The sequence below is a fragment of the Vanessa cardui genome, chromosome 8 (assembly GCF_905220365.1).
Source record: "Vanessa cardui chromosome 8, ilVanCard2.1, whole genome shotgun sequence".
In the NCBI taxonomy this organism is placed as follows: domain Eukaryota; kingdom Metazoa; phylum Arthropoda; class Insecta; order Lepidoptera; family Nymphalidae; genus Vanessa; species Vanessa cardui.
Window position 1 is genome coordinate 4,308,502 of NC_061130.1, and position 20,519 is coordinate 4,329,020.

Genomic DNA, 20,519 nt, shown 5'->3' on the forward strand with positions numbered 1-20,519 from the left:
GAGCCAGTGAACTATAGAATACTAAGATACAAGGGACATAACAGTTAACTTACTCCTAATATTGGCGGCACAATAGCGAAGTAAGAAATAGTTGATATTTCCAATGGCACCAATGTCTATGGCGACCACTTAATATCAGTTGGCTTATTCGGCAGGCTGCCTACCAATTACAGTAAACAGAAAGTAATGAAATGCACTGCATATTCTGCTATGAGATTTACACATATTGGTTCAGTAGTTTTATCAGTTTAGTAATATAAGGAAAACGTCTTCTCATTTATTTCTAAAGATAACTTAAAATTTAATATCTCATTTAAAATTAAAATTTCCGTTTCAGAATTTTATGGATAAGGATCACCATATAACCTAACGAATCTGTCAAATCATTTTATGAACCGGTGAAGCATGGGTTGAATGAACTTTTGACACATGTGTACATGCATAATAAACTCCACCTCAGCCTTAGCCTATGCCTAGAAATAAAACATTCGCATACCCTTAGTTCCTGAGGTATACCGGTCGAAATAGATATACGTGTACGCGATACAAGATCGTTGGCAACAAATTGAAGTTAAAGATAAAAAAGGTCGGTCCGTCATTTTGCTAAACGAGTGGAAGCGCGGGTTGCGGTCCGGTCCCCGCGGTGCGAATCCTCCGAAATGTCTTAAAAAACTGATACCCCTGTCAATTCCACTTGCGATAATTTTAACAAGAAACCTTTTTACTGAAATACCGAAGATCCCTCTACATATGAATTCATCTTATATATGCACGTATATAAAACGATTTGTTACTCTATCTTATGTATAAAAATAGCTTTCAGTATAACTCTTTGAGGAATTCTATTTTACTGAATATAATGTCATCTATTTTAATGTTGTCTTAGATTTTCGCGATTATTACACATTGAAATAAAACTCACAGTTAGACTACAGTCTACCCGTGACCACGAACGCTGTAAAGTCCTCGAAACGTCGGGATGATAAAAATAATTAATATACGCGATTTAAATCCGTAAAAACTAGTTTTATTTCAATGTCATGTATTTTTTCATTGAAAAGTTTATTATACACTTTGTCATAAATAACAGCTTAAAGCGTTGTAATTCATCAATCTATACCGTACAACTGATTGCTACGTCGACTGATATACATTTGGGTACAGAGACTATGTTGACAGTAGTCTTATAGGGTATCTTACAATATATTTTGACACTTATAACATGCAGAATATGAGCTACATTTCTTTGTAATGATAGATGTATTTGAAATTAGTTCAAAAACAATGTTTAAATTTTTCTTTTGTGATAAATTATCTGGTATGGGACAGTGCCAATGTCTATCACTTATTTTCAGATGGCACATATGCCCATCGATGTAACTGGGTAAATAAAAATTATATATGCATATACATATAATAAAATTGGAGTATCTGTTAATAATATTAAAATAACTAATATTAAAGTACTCGTATGTAAACACGGTACATATACAAAAATAACCTTTTATAATATACCATTTTATAAATCGTTTTGGTTTTTAATTTTTTTATTTGTCTATCCGAATGTTCCGGTTAATCTTTGGAATTGCTGGATCTATTTTGACGCGGCTTCCACGGGCAGGTAGAAAGAAGTAACTAAGGTATCGGTTAAGGTTTAGGAAGTAAGTATTGTTGTACAATAACCTTTTTGTTAAATTCACGAAAGGGGCACAGGAAGTCGCGGGCACAGCTAATTAAAAAAGGAATTAGTGTAATTCAATATTTTGTAAAAGAACGTAAATTTATAGACATAATTAAGTCCAATATTTGGATAGTAAAACAAACACATCTTATTCAATTTATTACTGTACCGGTGCGGGTTAACCCGTCCCTGCTCTCACGGATACAATAAGGGTCGATAAAACTTTTTGACTGAAGTACAAACATAAAAATAATTTTCTTTTTCCGGCCAGGAAAGTTGAAATTTTCCGCTTTTCTCTACTAGAATATGCATGTGTTACACTTGTTATCACCCTCTTGAATCAATCTATTTATTGATGGAAATCGCATTAAAATCTGTTGCGTAGTTTAATAGATCTATGAAACTTTGTTTTATACTATGTAGAAATTTTATTGAATGCGTGACCAAGCATTCGTATATAATGTAGAAATATCAAGTTCCATCAATTAAAAAGAAAAAACATGGTAAATATCCCGTTTTTTATAACTGTAATAATAAAATATCCATGTTAATTTAAAATCTTAAAAAAATATTTACTTTTATTATTATTATACATTTCATATTTGGCTTTAAAACTATGGCTAATTGGTTCTTTTTTATGTAATAGGTGACAAACGAGCAGGAGGCTCACCTGATGGAAAGTGACTACCACCGCCCATGGACATCTGCAACACCAGGGGGCTTGCAGGTGCGTTGCCGGTATTTGAGGAAGGTACACTCTTTTCTTGAAGGTTTCCATGTCGTATCGATTCGGAAAAACCGCCGGTGAAAGCTGGTTCCACAAAGTGTTTGTGCGATATGTGCAATTGTGGTTAAATAGTAACAGCTCATAAACAGCTCTTAAGAATTTTGGAGCCAAAGGTCTAGTCTCCATTTGACCAGATCTAATCGCGATCTTCCGTTCAAAACCACGTGTAATAACTCTACCTCAGCTCATACAGTGAAATAAAAAAAAGTTAATCATACACGTAACACGTTTAAATGAAAACATTATCTATATAACAAGGAATCGTAAATTCAATACCGAATCGTTGGTAAGTTTTAATAAAGAAGTATTTGATACTGCTGCTATTGCAAAACAGCCATTCCTGCCTTACTGAGTCACGTTTATTCACCTGCTAAGAAATAGTTGGAAACTTAATTTAATACTATGACGCCGCGTCAAATTATTTCAAAAAAAAGAATTTATTTGTATTCTTTGATACTATCTTGCAACCAATTTTAAATTTAATGAATTGTATAAATATTGGTCAACATCACATACATTACTCTGATCCCAATGTGAGTAGCTAGCACTTGTGTTATGCAGAGCACGAGCAACATGGCGCGCTTTGGGGGAGGACTTTGTTTAGCAGTGGACAGCAGTGGGCCGATGATGATAATTGTGTTATGATAAATTAGAAGAAACGACGGTAGCACAAATACCCAGACCTAAGACAATATAGAAAACAAATGAACTTTTTCTACATCGACTCGGCTGGTAATCGAACTTAGGACCTCGGAGTGGAGTACCCATGAAACCGGTGTGCACGCTACTCTACCACGGAGGTCGTCTAATTTTGCGTTTAACTATCGTCGTGTCTAATTAATAATGAAGGCTAGGTTAGTTGGAATTAGATTTCCCAGAACCTGCCTATTCACTTTACTCTTGAAGGCATCCAAACTATAAATAGCAGATACTACAAATGCTAGAAAGGCATCTCATATGTGAATACGGAGAAACGTTGATGTGAAACGTTTCGTGCGAGTTGATTAGATGTCAACTGCATAAGGACGCCACTGATCACGGAGTTTCAACGTATGGTAGGGAAGATTATGATTTGACAAGGATTGACGAAGATTTTGATGTTCCTGTGTCGCTAGTCGAAATGGCCCAGTGGTTAGAACGCATGCATCTTAACCTATGATTGCGGGTTCAAACCCAGGCAAGCACCACTGTTTCATTTGCTTAATTTTTTCTTTATAATTTATCTCGTGCTCAGCGGTGAAGGAAAACATAGTGAGGAATACAGCTTGTGACAAATTTCATAGAAATTCTGCCACATGTGCATTCCACCAACCCGCATTGTAACAACGTGGTGGAATATGTTCCAAAAATCTTCTCAAAGGAAGAGGCTTTAACCCAGCAGTGGGAATTTACAGGCTCTTCTTGTTGTTTGTTCTTGTGTAGCTAGTAAAATGAAACAACTCTGTACACGAGAGAGATAAGTGGACTGTATATTTTAGTTGATTAAGAAGGGGAGTTGTTACCTCAAATTCTGGGCTCTTGGTTTTGAAGACACTTTCTTCTTCTTGGGAGCGCTCCCTTGGTCTTCGCACACTCGAAGAACACGCCAGAGAATGGGTGATGTTATAGGAGAAGGATAATAGTCCGTTAAACTAATTAATTTCGAAGCGCGGAGCACTCACATTGCACACGCGGCCCACACGAGAAGGGAAGTACGTCATACGACAAAATCATGCCATGGATAAATTATTGACGTTTCAATACACGCATAGAACCTAAATACGCTACAAACTCACATAACATTTAATTGTACCTCTAAATTAATTAACCAATCGATACAAATAATAATTATCACTTTTACAGACAAAAAGAACTTAATTTTTTTCCCCTCCCCGTTCAAAATCAACCGCCATTTTTTTCTCGTGCCAGGCAGTACCAGCTCGCCACACCACGCCACGAGAGGAATTGCCGGGAGCGCCACAATACGTTGTCGATAATCGAATCAATAGACATACTAATAAATGTTATTTCAATTAAAAAAAAAGTATATAAAAATCAAAGCATTACTAAATATTATTATTTCAATTAAAATTATATTTTAAGTATATTTAAAAAATCATGACGCTAACTTTATAATATTCTGTAAAAAAAAACGTTAAACAGACAATCTTGCCTCGTAGTCCCAGATTGATCAAACTACCTATGTTAGCTATTACTTGCCCATCATTTGATTCTTATCGTAAGAGGAAGAAAATGTTCTGGGTGTCAATTTGATTGACAGCGGTTTTTAACCCAAAAGTTTTTATATAGATGTAATGGAATATACACATCTATATTGTATTACCTATATAAAGTTATACACAACATTTAATGAAATATTACACTTTGTTTTTACAATTAAAAAAATATCTAGAATCTTCTAATTAGTACCATATTATACTGCCTGAATGTGTACGAAACAGGTACAATTTTATATTTTCACTCTTAGTTCAATGTCAAACCCTAAGCCATTGTTACTAATTTTAAGAAAGATGAGCGTGAAAAACTGCTAATTCTGTAATAACTACTCATAAGAACAACTAGAAGGGAACCAAATGACATTTATTAAAAAAATACCAGGAGAGAAATTTCTTCAAAAAAGACGGCTATCTTCAAAAAGACCCGATAACTTCGCAAAATATTTAAATACAAATGTACTCTGTATACCCTCGCTCTGATAATCCAATGCATCGGCTCATACCATACAACGGGCACAGGCGCAGAACCTTACCTGCTTTCTGAGGATTTCACATGCTTCCAACTTACCACTGGACTGTTACTGAGAATATTTCAATACAAAAACCCAATATTTTTTTATAGGTTTTATAGGATTTGAACCCAGGATGGCCTTACATCTAACCACTAGCTAGAATAACGAGGCAGTTATACATTAAGTAACTCTATATAAAGGATAATATACAACTTTATTAATATTTAAAAATAAAGTAAGTACATTTTTAAACAGTAAACAAATAGAATAAGGTAAACTTATTACTTTTTACCAAGGTATCCTCACTGCGATGCAATTTTTACAGGTAATATTTTTTTAAAAGGATTCTAAGTCTTAAGTTTTAAAAGTAAAGTGAGGCCGTAAATATCCCACAGGTGTAAAAAATACTTCTTTTCCTTTAAGGGAAAGGTTTTTTGGGATCTAGAATTACCCTGTTATATTTTTAAAGTATACAAATGATGCTTGATTAAACTTTACATTTACAACTTTAGGCTTATATAAAATCACTGCTTTAGTGGAAAAGAGCATAAAAAGCCTTCGCGAAGGTTCTTCACGGAGTTGCACTACCACGTGTGAAGTGAATTATAATTGCACATTAAACTATTGATATTTCAGTAATCCTTACTTATATTCAAAACGGCGATTTTAATTTCTCATTAATATATAACTAGCAACCCGCCCCGGCTTCGCACGGGTGAAATACTAATACTAAATATACTATAAAATTTGTTTATTTACGACATTACAAACTTCGAAAGTTATGAGGGTTTCATTTCTATATATATGTAAATTTATTATATACAAAAAACATTCATCTCGAATTACTCTATCTGTTAAAAAAACCGCATCAAAATCCGTTGCGTAGTTTGAAAGATTTAAGCATACATTGGGATATAGGAGCAGAGAAAACGACTTTGTTTTGTACTTTATAGTGACTAGCGATACTACAGAATGTCTGACTGACTATTTTGGAGACTTTTATAATGTTTACAACATTGTTATTTCGATTTATCGCGTGGGTTTGCAATATAAGCGCAAAAATATGTGTTTACGACATCATTTTAGGAACCTCTAAAATTATCAGTGTCTCTCTACTATATTGAGTCGTTATTATATATATAAACTTTCTTCTTGAATCAATATATACATTAACAAAAACATATTATAATCCGTTGTGTAATTTTAAAGATCTAAGCATACATAAGAACTGACAGCGGTAAGGGACTTTGTTTTGTACTATGTAATGGTTTAAGATTTATCATTTTGTAATTTAATGACATGTTAGGCTTGAGTTGGGATTGGACTTCTTACTTTGGCAATGCTAGCCATTGAAATGTTGAAATTTCAAATACGTAGTCAATACATTTCATTTAAGGTCAGAACGTGCCCGGAACAGTTATATTAAACGTAAAGCTAGAAATATTTAATATTGAAAAACATAATCAGAGCACTGAGTTGACATTTCTATAATTTGAACTGGAAATTTTTTATAATTTTCAGTAACACGTAAACTTAAAATAAGTGAAAATATAAAACAAAGGATGTACTCGAGCTCATTTAACTTGTGAAGTTGACAGTAAATCCTTAAAAAAAATATGAAGCTACATAGATGGCTATGCGATTGTAACCCTTAATGCCCCTACCAACAGACAACTAGGCGTCTTAGAGCCTATATGAATACATTTCCTAATCCTATAGAGGGGAACAGGAGACGCTTAGTACGGCGCAAGCTAGGCTTTGCCTCCTACACACAATTGTATTTATTATTTAAGCGCATCCAAAATATAAAATTAAATGTCCGTGAGAGATAATAGGTGCAAAATATTATTATTACCTTCGACATTCCAGCTATTTAATATATGGTAGTCCATTTGGGTACCACCAAGACATAATATCTTAGTTTCCAAAGTTGGTGGTGCATTGGCGATGTAAAGAACGGTTCATATTTACAGCGCTATTGTATGTGATGTCGTAAGCACGTACCATCAGGTGATCCATTTTTTTCGTCCACTTACCGTCCGTAGCCTTTACCAACGACGCTCTAAAAACGCTTCATACGAATAATTGAATATTCGTATGTAGCGTTTTACATCTTCATCACAACTCAGCTATTTAAGACAATAATGGATAAGCAACTTGAAATCTTTTTCTGTGGTTGGTCGTGAAACAATCAGTATTAAAAAAAATACTGCCCTGAAGTGACTCTGTTTTCAAAGAGGTTGACACACGAATTATCCGCCAAGGAAACTAAAATCATGATTATACCCCTATTCCATAAACACATTGCAGTCGTATTAACAGCAGTGTCAGATTTATAAGATTCTTAGCAGTTTAACATCATTCAAGTTTTAATGTAAACGATATACCGAGGATAAAACTTTAGTCGAATTTATAATTTTACAGAGAAACTGAATAGTATAAGAACAAAGTATTTATAGAAAAACGAAAAGCCAGACGAAGTACAAACTGAACAGAGCGCCAAGCTTTAGATTCTTGAATGAATGCAAGATGCAATCGGAGCCAGGAGGCACATGAGTTCTAGCCGCTTCTGAAGAAAGCCTTCGCCTTCATCTTACATTTCTAAATAAAAACCTAGCTTACTCGGCTTTTACAGTCTTATTCCCATTCCTCAGTATTTTTTTCTTACCTTAATTTATTTTTATTATTTAATAGATCCATTTAACTTAACAACAACAACAGCCTGTAAATTTCCCACTGCTGGGCTAAGACCTCCTCTCTCTTTGAAGAGGTTTGGAACATATTCCATCACGCTGTTCCGATGCGGTTTGGTGGAAAACACATGTGGCAGATTTTTTATGAAATAAGACACATGCAGGTTTCTTCACGATGTTTTCCTTCATCGCCGAGCACGAGATTAATTATAAACACAAATTAAGCACATGAATATTCAGGATTTGAACCCGCAATCATCGGTTAAGATGCCCGCGTTTAAACCACTGGGCCATCTCGGATCTTCATTAAATTTACAGTTATTATACTATCCAGACGACAAATGTCGTAAGTGAGACAGGTACAGTTAAAAGTAATAACATTATTCTATTACATTAACCAACTTATGTCCTCAGCTTTGTTTACGCTGTTTTTATTTAATTATGAAGCCATCAATTCGGCCATCGGGTTCCTTTTATTAGTTTATTTATATTCCTACGGCTCTCGCTATAGCGAAATAAAATGGTACGCAAAAAGTTTTATTCAGGTTGTTCTAACATTGTTTGCGTGAGGTTGGTACAAACAGTCAATTAACATTTTCATAATATTATAAATGCGTTGAATTATGCAATACAAAAATTTTCAATATTAAAAAAAAAAAAAGAATATTTTGATTCATTCAAATTTTGATTAAGAAAAATATGAGTTGCAATAATATAATGTTGTATCATTTAAATGATACTATTTCTGCAGTTTGAAATTATGTCATTTAATACGATGAAATAAAAACTGCTTACTGCTAAACTACTCAGTTTAATTGAAAAGAAATACTAAGTTTCCTCTCGGTTTATTTTCTTAGTAGACTTGTAGCAAACTTATAAAATTACCATTCAAAATTCTTATGAAACTTAAATGTTGGTTTTGATTTATTATATTAGAAAATCTTGAACAGTAATAAATAAGAATCTTTTATATTGAACAGTTAATATCACTGTTTATTTGCTATTTTCTTTTATAACTTCAATGGATAAATGTATAAACTGTTATGATGTGATAAATAAAGTATATATTTGAAATGTATCGAAATTCTCGATACCAGGGTGTCATCTGGAACGAGTCAGATTATATTTATTATTTAAGAATTAATAAATATTTAAGAAGATCGTAACAGCCTGTTACCGTTCCACTGCTAGGCAAAGAAGTAAGGTTATTTCACTACACTATTTTAAATCGACATTTACAGATAATTTGTAAACACAATTTGAATTTGTAGTACGTTACATAGAAAATCAGGGGTAATTTGACAAGGAAATTTGCCCGGATTTGAACGGCCATTTTCGATTCCTATTCAAAACTACCATTGGACTTTCTCGGATATGCCATTATATTTTATATTTAATCAGAAGTACCATCCACTTATTCCCTCTAAACAAAGTATACTTTTCTCATGGCTACATTTTAGATCGAGCCAATATAAGGGATATACTGTCTAAGAGTCAACGGTCTTTTATACATTGATGTTTTAAGAAGTCGGGCGTTTCCGGTGTAAGGAGTGAGGACAGTGTAAAAGCTAGGAGTAGAGTGTAGCTTGGAGTGTATATGCCCAAAGCACACTTAATGTTAATAACTTTTACATTGACTTGACTTAACTTGAGTTGACTCCATATTGTATTTAGTGCTTAGTGGCTAAAATACTGTATATTAATTGAAGATTTCAGTTGAGGACTTTTATGTTGTATGCTATGAAAGAACACATCGTGGGAAAAATTGACACAAGATATGAATTCACCGATCAGCATTAGAGTGTGTCAATAGGGACTCCAAATCTTAAAAGTAGAGGTGATTTTAGCGCAGCAGTGGGCTTAATTAAAATTATCTTAACTTTGTTTATTTTTTGAAATACATCGAATTTTCAACAAATAAATTAATAAAAACAGTGGATCTGATCTTAAGTCAATTTCATAATCACAGCTGCAAGGCCTTATGCATTCTATTGTTGCCAAATGTATATAAAATTAGACATGTTTGAAAAGTTAAAATTAAAAAAAAAAACATATATCAGTAGAACTATCTGATTATTCAACAAAGTCGCCCACATTATAGCCGATTAATATTTGTTAAAATACACACAAATTAATTAAGATGAACATCAAACAGACAAAATATTAAAGCAAAAATATTTTAAATTCAGGTGCAATAATTCCAGGAAGTCAGTTATATGTGGAATTGAATGAACGGGTGAGCGATGACCGCTCTCAAATGAAATAGACCGGATGTTTCGTTCGCGTTTATTTTCACATGAATCACAAGTTGCAGCCACACCGACGGAATATGCGTTGATAGTATTGCAGTTAGTTTGTTCGTATCCATTGCGGCGAACCGACGTTAAATAAATCCTGTCAAATACTCGTTGAACACATGAATAGTTTCTGCAGCATGTGTTACTTACTGTAATTAAAGCAAATTCAATTTATTTATTAACTAGTGACCCGCCCCGGCTTCGCACGGGTGCAATTATATGACATCACAGTACAAACTTCTAAAATTATCAGTGTTTCTTTATTGAATTGTCCATGTATTTTATATAAAAACCTTCTTCTCGAATAACTCTATCTATTAAAACAAACCGCATCAAAATCCGTTGCGTTGTTTTAAAGATTTAAGCATACACATGGACATCGGAATTAAGATTAGAATTAGCAGTGATTATTTATTTATTTATTTATTTATTTATTTGTAACAAAATCCACAGCTTATACAAAAGTTATTAATAAAAGAATTAATTATGATTAGAAATTCTGCCACATGTGTATTCCACTAACCTGCGTGGGAACAGCGTGGTGGAATATCTTCTAAACCTTCTCCTCAAAGTGAGAGGAGGCTAGCTCAGCAATGGTAAATTTACAGGCTGTTATTGTTGTTGATTAGAATTTTACATAAAAAAAAAAATGTGACAGTTTTTAAATTTTTCTCAAATTAGACAAAACCTTCCAAAACCTTTGCGAACTAGATCGGTTGGTTTTACTAGTCCATATCTGTTGACTTCCAAGCAGGATATATTAATATAAATAATTTTATTTAACTAACTTGACTTTGTATTTTTTTAATGTTGAAAAAGAGTAACTAATGACTTACTTGCCGGTTCTTTTCGGTATAATCTACTATTACTACTATTACTTGAATAAAGTTTATTTAGATTTTTTGATTTCATGCTTTCCTAATGGGTACATGTGTAGGTGTCCATTACCATCGAGCTACTTAATCAAATTTGACTCATATTTTGCTCACTGTCTGGTGTCTCAATCCGTCGGCTAATATTCACGAGTTGTACACACTGGGCTGTAACGGCTTATCTTGAGACCTGTACTGTAATCATGCGATTTGCTCCGATTTGATTTGTCCGCAGTGTTAACGTTCCATGACGTAATCATAATAATTATATAACTAAATACTAACCTGTAAATTCATATATAAAACGGCATATAGATTTATGTAATTGTATATAATTATCACTGTACTCGCATATTAACATTGTATCCACGTTAAATTTTATCGGCGTGTTTATTTTTATTTTTTTATGGTATAGGTTGGCGGATGAGCATATGGGCCACCTGATGGTAAATGGTCACCATCGCCCAAAGACAATGACGCTGTAAGAAATATTAACTATTCCTTACATCGTCAATGTGCCACCAACCTTGGGAACTAAGATGTTATGTCCCTTGTGCCTGTAGTTACACTGGCTCACTCACCCTTCAGACCGGAACACAACAATACTGAGTACTGTTATTTGGCGGTAGAATAACTGATGAGTGGGTGGTACCTACCCAGACGGGCTTGCACAAAGCCTTACCACCAAGTAAATAGTTTATATCTACTAAGCGGCGTTCGTGCTTACGAGATGTATTTCTGAGTCGATTTATATAAAAGTAAATTCATATACAGTATGACTAAAAGATGGGTTACTTCCCAAAGATTGGTTGAACGTTTATTTAGTAAAATAAAATCAAACTTTGCCTACTTTTTTTTATATTAAGCAAAATATTTTTTATCTTTTATATTGCAAATTTTTGGGTCTTTTTAACAAAAATATTCAAATCTTGCTAGGAAAAAAAAATAGGCAGACTTTGTCTATGACAACCTTGGCCTAAATAGTTTTGAATTGCCCATACTAGCTTCTCCTTAAAGCTTTGCACCCATCTTTAAGTCACCCTGTATATATTATTGGTTTGAAGTTTTCCGTGAAAGCTCCATCACTTCTTAAGTTAATATTTCTATAATTGTTTCTATATAACTTTCACTAAACAATCCAATCAAAAGCTGTTACTTAACCGAGCGCTCTTAATATTATTCAGCGAAATGTTGCACAGTAGCGCAAGCACTAAACTGAATACTAGCTACCGGCCTTGGCTTCGCACGTGTGCAAATCTGATACTAAATATAATACAAATTTATTTTATTTACGACATTACATTAGAAACTTCTGAAATTATCAGTGTTTTTACTTTATTGGCCATGTGTTATATACAAAAACCATCCTCTCGAATCACTCTTTCTAATAAGAAAACCGCATAAAAGTACTTTCCGTAATTTTAAAGATCTGCATTAATAGGAATATACAGCGGTAAGCGACTTTGTTTTATAGTATGTGAAAATTATATTCTAGTATAGTACGACACAACTTAGATGTAGCATCGGCAAAATTCGTAAAACCAATACGCTATCCCAAATTATCAATATTTATTTCTTATATGAATATGATCTTAACACAAACGTAATAACTTGTGATATCGTAGATTTACATGCACTTGCTTTCTCGAGTAAACTGACGCGAGAATCTATAGCGACAAATAGCATCGAACGGCGCGATGGGAAGCTATTTCTATTAGTTATGTAAATCGGGAGTAATCGCTTTTATTGAATTTGCCCATGTTACATCTAAGTTGCGTCGTACTACAATAATGTGCATTTACTTAGAAGCTAGACACTCGCTACTTTTTGTCGATATATTATCAGCAGTCCATCTAGACATCAAAAAAGTGGAAGATATTTGGAACAATCGCGGTCGCTGTATCTCTCTCGTTGCGATGTTATCTTTATATGTTTTATTTATTGTTTATCTTTATGTTATGTTTGTTCATATGATACAGTCGTTAGCCGTTGCCATAATTCCAAAGAAGATAAAGACTCGGACATATATACCGTAACTTCTCCACCCTGATATTTCATAGGACTACTATAATTATTACTAATAAGTACGAAGCGTATATCCAACCTCCTTACTGGTTCTAATTATTCTAAAGATATATATATAAATATATCATTAAATACGCGTTCAAAGAGAGCTCTAAATTAGACATCAGTGTATTAATTAACGTGTAAATACAAAAAAAGATATAAAGAAATAATTTTTACAAGCAATGCTATGTACACATGCACAGACAAGCATTAAATGAGTATATTCCTTCTTTATTACCTAAATGAGAAATTACAAAATGTAAAGTTTTACAACTTGCCGAAATTAGCACTCAATACCTATAATACCTGTAATTAAACGCATTAATTTCTAATTTTGTTATAATAATAACAATATATTGATAAACACTAATTTATGTAATATATATTCTACATTGTAATAAAATTTTATCTCGAAGTTTAATAAAACCTTTTTGTAAATAAAAAATATTAAAAACCATACGATAGATTTCGATTAAACTCGGAGCCTAATAACTTAAAGCCGCGTCAATATGAAACCTTATAATACCAGAAAATGAAAAGGAAAAGTCAACTGTCCGACCATATTTGACGTCCGCGCGAACGAAATCGTGTTCGAAATTTGTAATATATTTCCTTTTAAACATAAAATCACCTTTTCATTTTAATTCGTAATTTAAAATATTTTACGACGCAACGGTAATTATTTTTCTACTGCCATTTATTTTAATTTTGCCGCTTAAGTACTTTTGTCAATTCATTATACGTAAAAAGATAAACTTTGATTCAATTTAAAATTCTTTTGATACCAACTCGATTGAGTCATAATTTTAATTAGATCATTAGTAGATGTTACCTTTGCTTCATAATTAAAAAAAAAATAGAAATAACTGTTCGAATTTCAAAATATATTTTAAGATATAAAAATATTGTGAGCGAATGTATCGCCTGTATTGACTGGGCTAAAGAGACTTTATACTAGTTATAACTGACCTCAATACTTTTAAATGTATTAAAAACTAGCAGCCCTTCCCGAGTTCGTGCAAGAGTTTTTTAAATATTTATTATTTATTGCTTTTTTCCAACATGTCTATCAATTTTCGTTCTATTATATATATTCAACTCATTTTAACCTTCCTTATGAATCCCTCAATCTATTAGTGAAAACCGCATGCAAATCCGTTCAGTAATTTTAGAGTTTATATCGAATATACAGACAGACAGACACGGCCGTTTGACTTTATTTTATAACATGTAGTGGATGCAACATTAAATCAAATTTTCCAAATCAAACAGCAAGTTCAATTTTGACCTTGGATCAAAGACATAACTTAATGGTACACCTGATAAGTCTTTACTGATAACAGCTATAGTAAATATAAGTCCATACAACGCCACACTCACCATTGGACTTGAGACATCACCCGCATAACTCTACCTGTAATTACAGTGGATCACTCACCCTTCAAACCGAAACACAATGGTTAATTAACGCTTGGTAATTAATTGATACGTGCATTCAAGAATACAGATAAAAAATTGATAGTTTTTTAATCAGATAAGGGAAATAATAATATTGACTAGAAATAAATATAATACATAAGTCACTTTCCCTTACAGACTGTAAATATCTCACGTCTGAACAAAGGCGTCTTATAATCTTGGGGAGAAGATTTGAATCTCATTCCACCATACTCAACCGATGCTCTATATATGTTATATATATATATATATATATATATATATATATATATATATATATATATATATATATATATATATATATATATATATATATATATATATGTATATATTGTATATAGTCCAAGTCAAAGATCTTTATTCAATAAAGAAGAGTTACACTTACTTGACCGTCAAAAATCTACCACGGGTTCGGAAATTAACAGCTCGGCCTCCTGAGAAGAACCGGCGAAGGAAACTCAGCGGGATTTCTTTAAAAGTAATTTTTAATAATTTTTATTTCATTCAATAACATAAAAGATACTTCCGTTATTTTAATCAGCCTGAAGGCAATCTTTATACTATATATAGGCATCACATCCCACAGTGTGAAATCTACTAAGATGTAATCAGTATTGTAATATCCTGTAACAGATAGATCGCAGTATTTGTCACAATTAGTAAACATAGTGATGCTTGTCTGGGTTCAAACCTATAACATTGAGTTTGGATTCAAATCTATCAACATCTAAACCACACAGATCAATAAAACGACTTTGCGAAATGCTTATAAAATCCGCTTTGAAAACAAGCATTCAGTATAATAATCAATACCTATACATGTATATAATGTAAAATACTAATTAGAAAACTTTTTCGATTATTCGTACAAACTTCGTACGTAAATAATACGTAACATTACAGCTGATATATACGTGAAGCCGACTTATAAAGGAACGGATACGACACGACATCGATATTGAGTCGACAACGGCTTCGGAATTTACAGCCTCAATAAAAGTATCGCTTTTATTGTCGAACACACAATTCGTCCGGACAGCTGTAATTGCGAACTCCCGCTTTGTCTATTGGATCGACAATTTAACCTCCATTTTTAGCGCCGTTTCAACGCTCTGTTTTAGTAGAATAAGTTAAGTCGTCAAGTTTACGAATTATTGAATTTGTAACCGCTTTAATCATTTCACAGTTCACATTTTTTATATTTCATAATTAATACATCTCGTTTAATCTTCTTTACTAATATTATAAACGTGAATGTAATTCTGTCTGTCTGTCTATCGTTCTTTCACTACCAAATCGATGAACCGAATTTGACGAAATTTTGGTATGAAGCAAATTTGAACTCAAAGAAAGACAATAGACTACTCTTTTTTATCTAAAACATGACGAAAAAACTCTTAAAACGTTAGCGAAGACTCGGTCGAAAATAGTTATTAAAGAGACTTTTTTAACGAAAAATACAAAATGTACCTTCCGTATTACTTAAACAACTCCAACAGCGTAGTAGCAGCCCCTATGTGAACCCTATGTGTAATTAGAGCTCATTAAGGATATTTTAATGTGCCAAACTAGTCAATCTAATACATCTAAGCTACCCGTATTCTAGTTGAAAATCCACTCACCAGCAAATGCGTTTCCAAGAGTTGACGTCGTGAAGGCCGCTGGCTGTAGCAGTCTACCCATTTCCTTTTTTATGCAGCTTACATAGTACGCCGGCCCCGAAACAGGACAAAAAATTACAAGTACAAAAACGTACGCCTTTTGTATAATTTAATTGAATTATTGAAGTGCTGATAGCTCAACAGTGTATAGGTCGCCTAGATATGAGAATGTAGCAGATTTGATCCTGACCCCATAGAATATCATTCACAGTTCCAAAATAATATTCAAGCTTAGCTGAACCGGAAAATAGAAGTAATAGTAATTCCTTGAGGAAAGTTATTACTATGAATTGATTTTCATAAAAATATGTTACGGATTTTTTTATTTTCGGAACGATCTGGACTAACTCTGAAAACAGTAACTAACATTAAAAAACGTTGTCATAAAAAAAATAAAACAACTGTAAATAAAAATATATTTTCATCGTCTAAAATAGAAATGGCTTGGACACTATTTCTTGAGTAACAAGTTTCTGTTTGATTTTAATAAAAACTTTGAGAGATCGTTATTTTCGATTTCGAGAATTGTCCGGCTGTATAGCGTTCGAACTACGATACACTAATTGGGTTGAGGAAATTTACGACGCTTCATCATTAAAGCTTCCTTTGATTTTCGCGTTACTCAATATTGAAAAATAATGTTATTTTTAATTAACAAACGACTCATTTCATACGCTATAACTATTAATATGATCTTTTTGGGACTACATTGTATAAATATAAAAATATCGGTCGATCAAGGCGTTTTTTCCATACTCAATATGAACTGGAATCAGTTATAACAATTACAATAACATGTGACTCTACTATAAATTTACATCACTTTCTTGATTAATAATTTAATAATTGTACTCTATATTTTTTTTCAAATTGAATGAAAATAATCAACAGGCTTTTGGAGTCCAAATTTATTTTAACTTTAAAAGAATGATACTATTTATCACTTTGCTTACAAACAATTTAATTGCTTATTATAAACATCAGTTCAAATATAAATATTTACAAAGGAGATTTAATTACGATATAGTAGTTGTGTTAGCCATTCCGGTCTCGTCCCTTGAGGCTTATATTCCGGTGGACTTAGAGCCAGTGGAGAAGCGGCATCTGCTAAAGCCACTGAGGACGAAGTTTCTGTAACAGCTATACTGGGTTTCCCTTTAAGAATTGATCTCAACTCCTCGTTTTCAACAGCCCTAGTTCTTTGCAAATTTTCTCTAGTTTCTTTCATTCTCGAAAGTTGTTCCCTTAATGTTCTATATTCTTCTAAAAACTTTTCCAGCTGTGATGCTCGAAAGTCGAAATCTTCAAAGGGCTGGCCCGTACGCGAGTAGTCCCGAAGACCTGACAGATCCAAGAGTGGTGTAGCGGACGGAACAGACAATTGCTCCCTGGATGGTGAAGCTGGTAGGCTGGGGTTACGACGCATGCGGACACCGCCCACGGAGAGATCTAAAAAACTATTCGACCGACGTCCACTCGATCCTTGTCTGCTTTTCTCATAGCTTCTCTCGATAAATGTTATCGAATCACCTCCGGAACTATTTCTGCGACTACTTAAGAGAGGACTACGGCTATCGCCATCTTTTCTTCGGGGTATTGTATAAAAATAATAAGGATCGTGTTTAATATCGTTTCGAAAATATGACGATGAACCTAAAGCACTCATTTCTATCAGATCGGGATAATTCTTTTCACTATCACTACCAGATTGATCATTATCGAGGCGGTCGCTTAAACGAGGGCGCGGACATGATCGAGGATTATTATTAAAACGATTATTTTCTGATAAAATTTCAACGTGGCCGCTTAAAATCCCCGCTGATTTGGAACTCTGCATTGATTCAGACGTTGCGTCAGTTCTGTAACAAATTACATTTAATAAAATAATTTATTTTATGTTGATATTCTCACAACAATAAGTCAATCAAAACATTGGAAACATTATAGTTTCTACGATTATAGCCAGTCCAAATAAGGGTTACATTTATTAGGAAAAGAAAATATTTACACATAAAATACTAACAAACTTATTGCAGACACATAAAGTAAAGTAAAGTCACAGCCTATACATTTCCCATTGCTGAGATAAGGTCTCGTCTTCCATTAAGGAGAGGGTTTGGAACATATTCCACGACGCTGTTCCAGTGCGGGTTAGTGGAATGCACATGTGGCAGAATTTCGATGAAATTAGACACATGCAGGTTTCCTCACGATGTTTTCCTTCACCGCCGAGCACGAGATGAATTATAAACACAAATTAAGCACATATTTATAGTGGTGCTTGCCTGGGTTTGAACCCGTAATCATCGGTTAACTGGTCACTGGGCCATCTCAGCTTCAGTAACATTTTTACATTTGTTTTATATCGTTAATTCTTAAAACTAATCGTCTATGAAACTCTTATAAAGATGCTATTTAGAGAATGTAACAAGTACCTTATATTAAATTCACTCAGTCGCGGTATGTGCAAATCCCGCACCACCTCCCCGGCACTGGTGGACGACGGCTCAATGTCAGCTCGTCGCCAACGGGCGTCGGTTGGTGTAGACTCTCTCCGGTCTTTTACTTCATTACGACCATACACTTCATATTCATCTTCAGGGTCATGCGAAGGTACGTTTCTATAGTCACCTCGTTTTCGATTGATATCAGATGTGACAACTCTAGAAACATCTTCATTCGTTTTCGAATTGACTTCTATTTTCTCGTAACTATTATCATTATGGTTTGATGTAACTATTTGTTCATTCCACCTATTTATTTGTCTCTTTTTACGAGTTTCGTACGCACATAATACTATTAAACACGAACTTAACACTATTACCGCAGACACTGCCATTCCTGCCATGAGTGCCTTTCCACCGAAGCCTTTATTAAGGGGTTTCTTTTCTATTATTAAATTTAAAACTACTTCTGCTTTCCCAGCTCTATTTTCTGCATTGCATGTATAAAAACCAGAATCTTGTAAGTCTGCTGAACGAATGGTCAAGTTACTTGTTTGTCCCTCACTGCGCAATGTAAATGTTCTGCCTGAATTAAAATTGGATGATAAAGTAGTATTTGCGAGGAGACGTCCGGCACGCACCCATCTTACTCTAGGCGCTGGCACGCCATCTACTTTGCATACCAAAGTAACCTCTTCCCCTTCTACCCCTTTAAAATTGTTTGAGCTTACTGATACTTCGGGAAGACACGCGAAATCCTCCAAGTCGAGACGATCCCATGATTGTGACATTAATCGCGCCGGCAGAGCGCAGTCGGGCACGACGGTTGAAGGAACGTTTTTTCTTATCATCCAGTCTCTCATTGGTCTAAGATCACAATTACAATCCCACGGATTATTTGCAAGTTCCAACCCTTTCAAGGACCTCAGAGGTGCTAAAACTGCGACATGGAGTACGTGAAGTTTATTTTTACTAAGTTCCAAGTACTCTAGAGAACCTTCCAAGCCTTTGAATCCACTTGGATCGATTTCTGATATTTTACACGAACTAAGAGTCAATCTTACTAAATGAGGCAAGAATGAGAAAGCCTCGCTCTTAATCTTTGTTATCGGGTTACCACCCAATCGCAGTTCTCGTAGTTCAGGTATCGATTCAAAAGCATGTGATGGCACAGACTCGAGGCGGTTTCGGGAGAGGTCAAGCTCGACCAGATTAACAAGAGCTCGAAATGCGTTTTGTCGTATTACTTTCAAGTTACATGCAGATAAATACAGACGCTGAAGATTAAGTAAACCAGCCGATGAAAAGGCATCGTCACGTAAATTTGTTATTCGGTTTTCTGTAAGGTCCAGTAGCTGGGTGGTTAAGTCTAGACGCGGTGGGACAGCGTTGAGTCCAGCGCGAGCACACAGGGCGGACTCTTTCCCGCTCCGCCACTTGCATTCGCAATGCCGAGGACATTCGGCGGAGACGGCTACCGCCAACGCAAGCATCAGCAGCACCCACATTCCACGCGCCTGTTCAGCCCGCGCCACACCTGCCGTCTTCACTGCCGAGCGTCATTCCCTATACGACCACGATCCTGGAAACAAAGTTCTATTATTATTTAAAATTATGATATCAACCGTTTTCTGGTAATTTAACTTGATATTATTTCAGCAAATATGTAGTCATTCAAATTAATTAAGTGGTTTAACTGGTTACAGAACAAATCATATTATTACATTATTCTATAGATATATATATATATATGAAATATAATGTAATATATATATATATATATGCATTATTACATATTTTCAATATCGGACAACAACACATCCATTACTCT

At 34.0% G+C, this 20,519-nt stretch overlaps 1 protein-coding gene across 1 annotated transcript in view; it reads right to left on the bottom strand.

Moving 5' to 3' along the window:
- Positions 1-17,236: 17,236 nt before the first annotated feature.
- The window catches only part of LOC124531992, a 90,272-nt gene continuing 86,989 nt past the window's right edge, over positions 17,237-20,519 (bottom strand). The window contains exons 3-4 of the mRNA XM_047106605.1: positions 18,680-20,270; positions 17,237-18,103 (exon numbers count right to left, since the gene is read on the bottom strand). Of these exons, the coding sequence (XP_046962561.1) occupies positions 17,257-18,103; positions 18,680-20,196 (2,364 nt within the window). The 5' untranslated portion in view covers positions 20,197-20,270 and the 3' untranslated portion in view covers positions 17,237-17,256. The remainder of the gene's footprint in view (positions 18,104-18,679; positions 20,271-20,519) is intronic.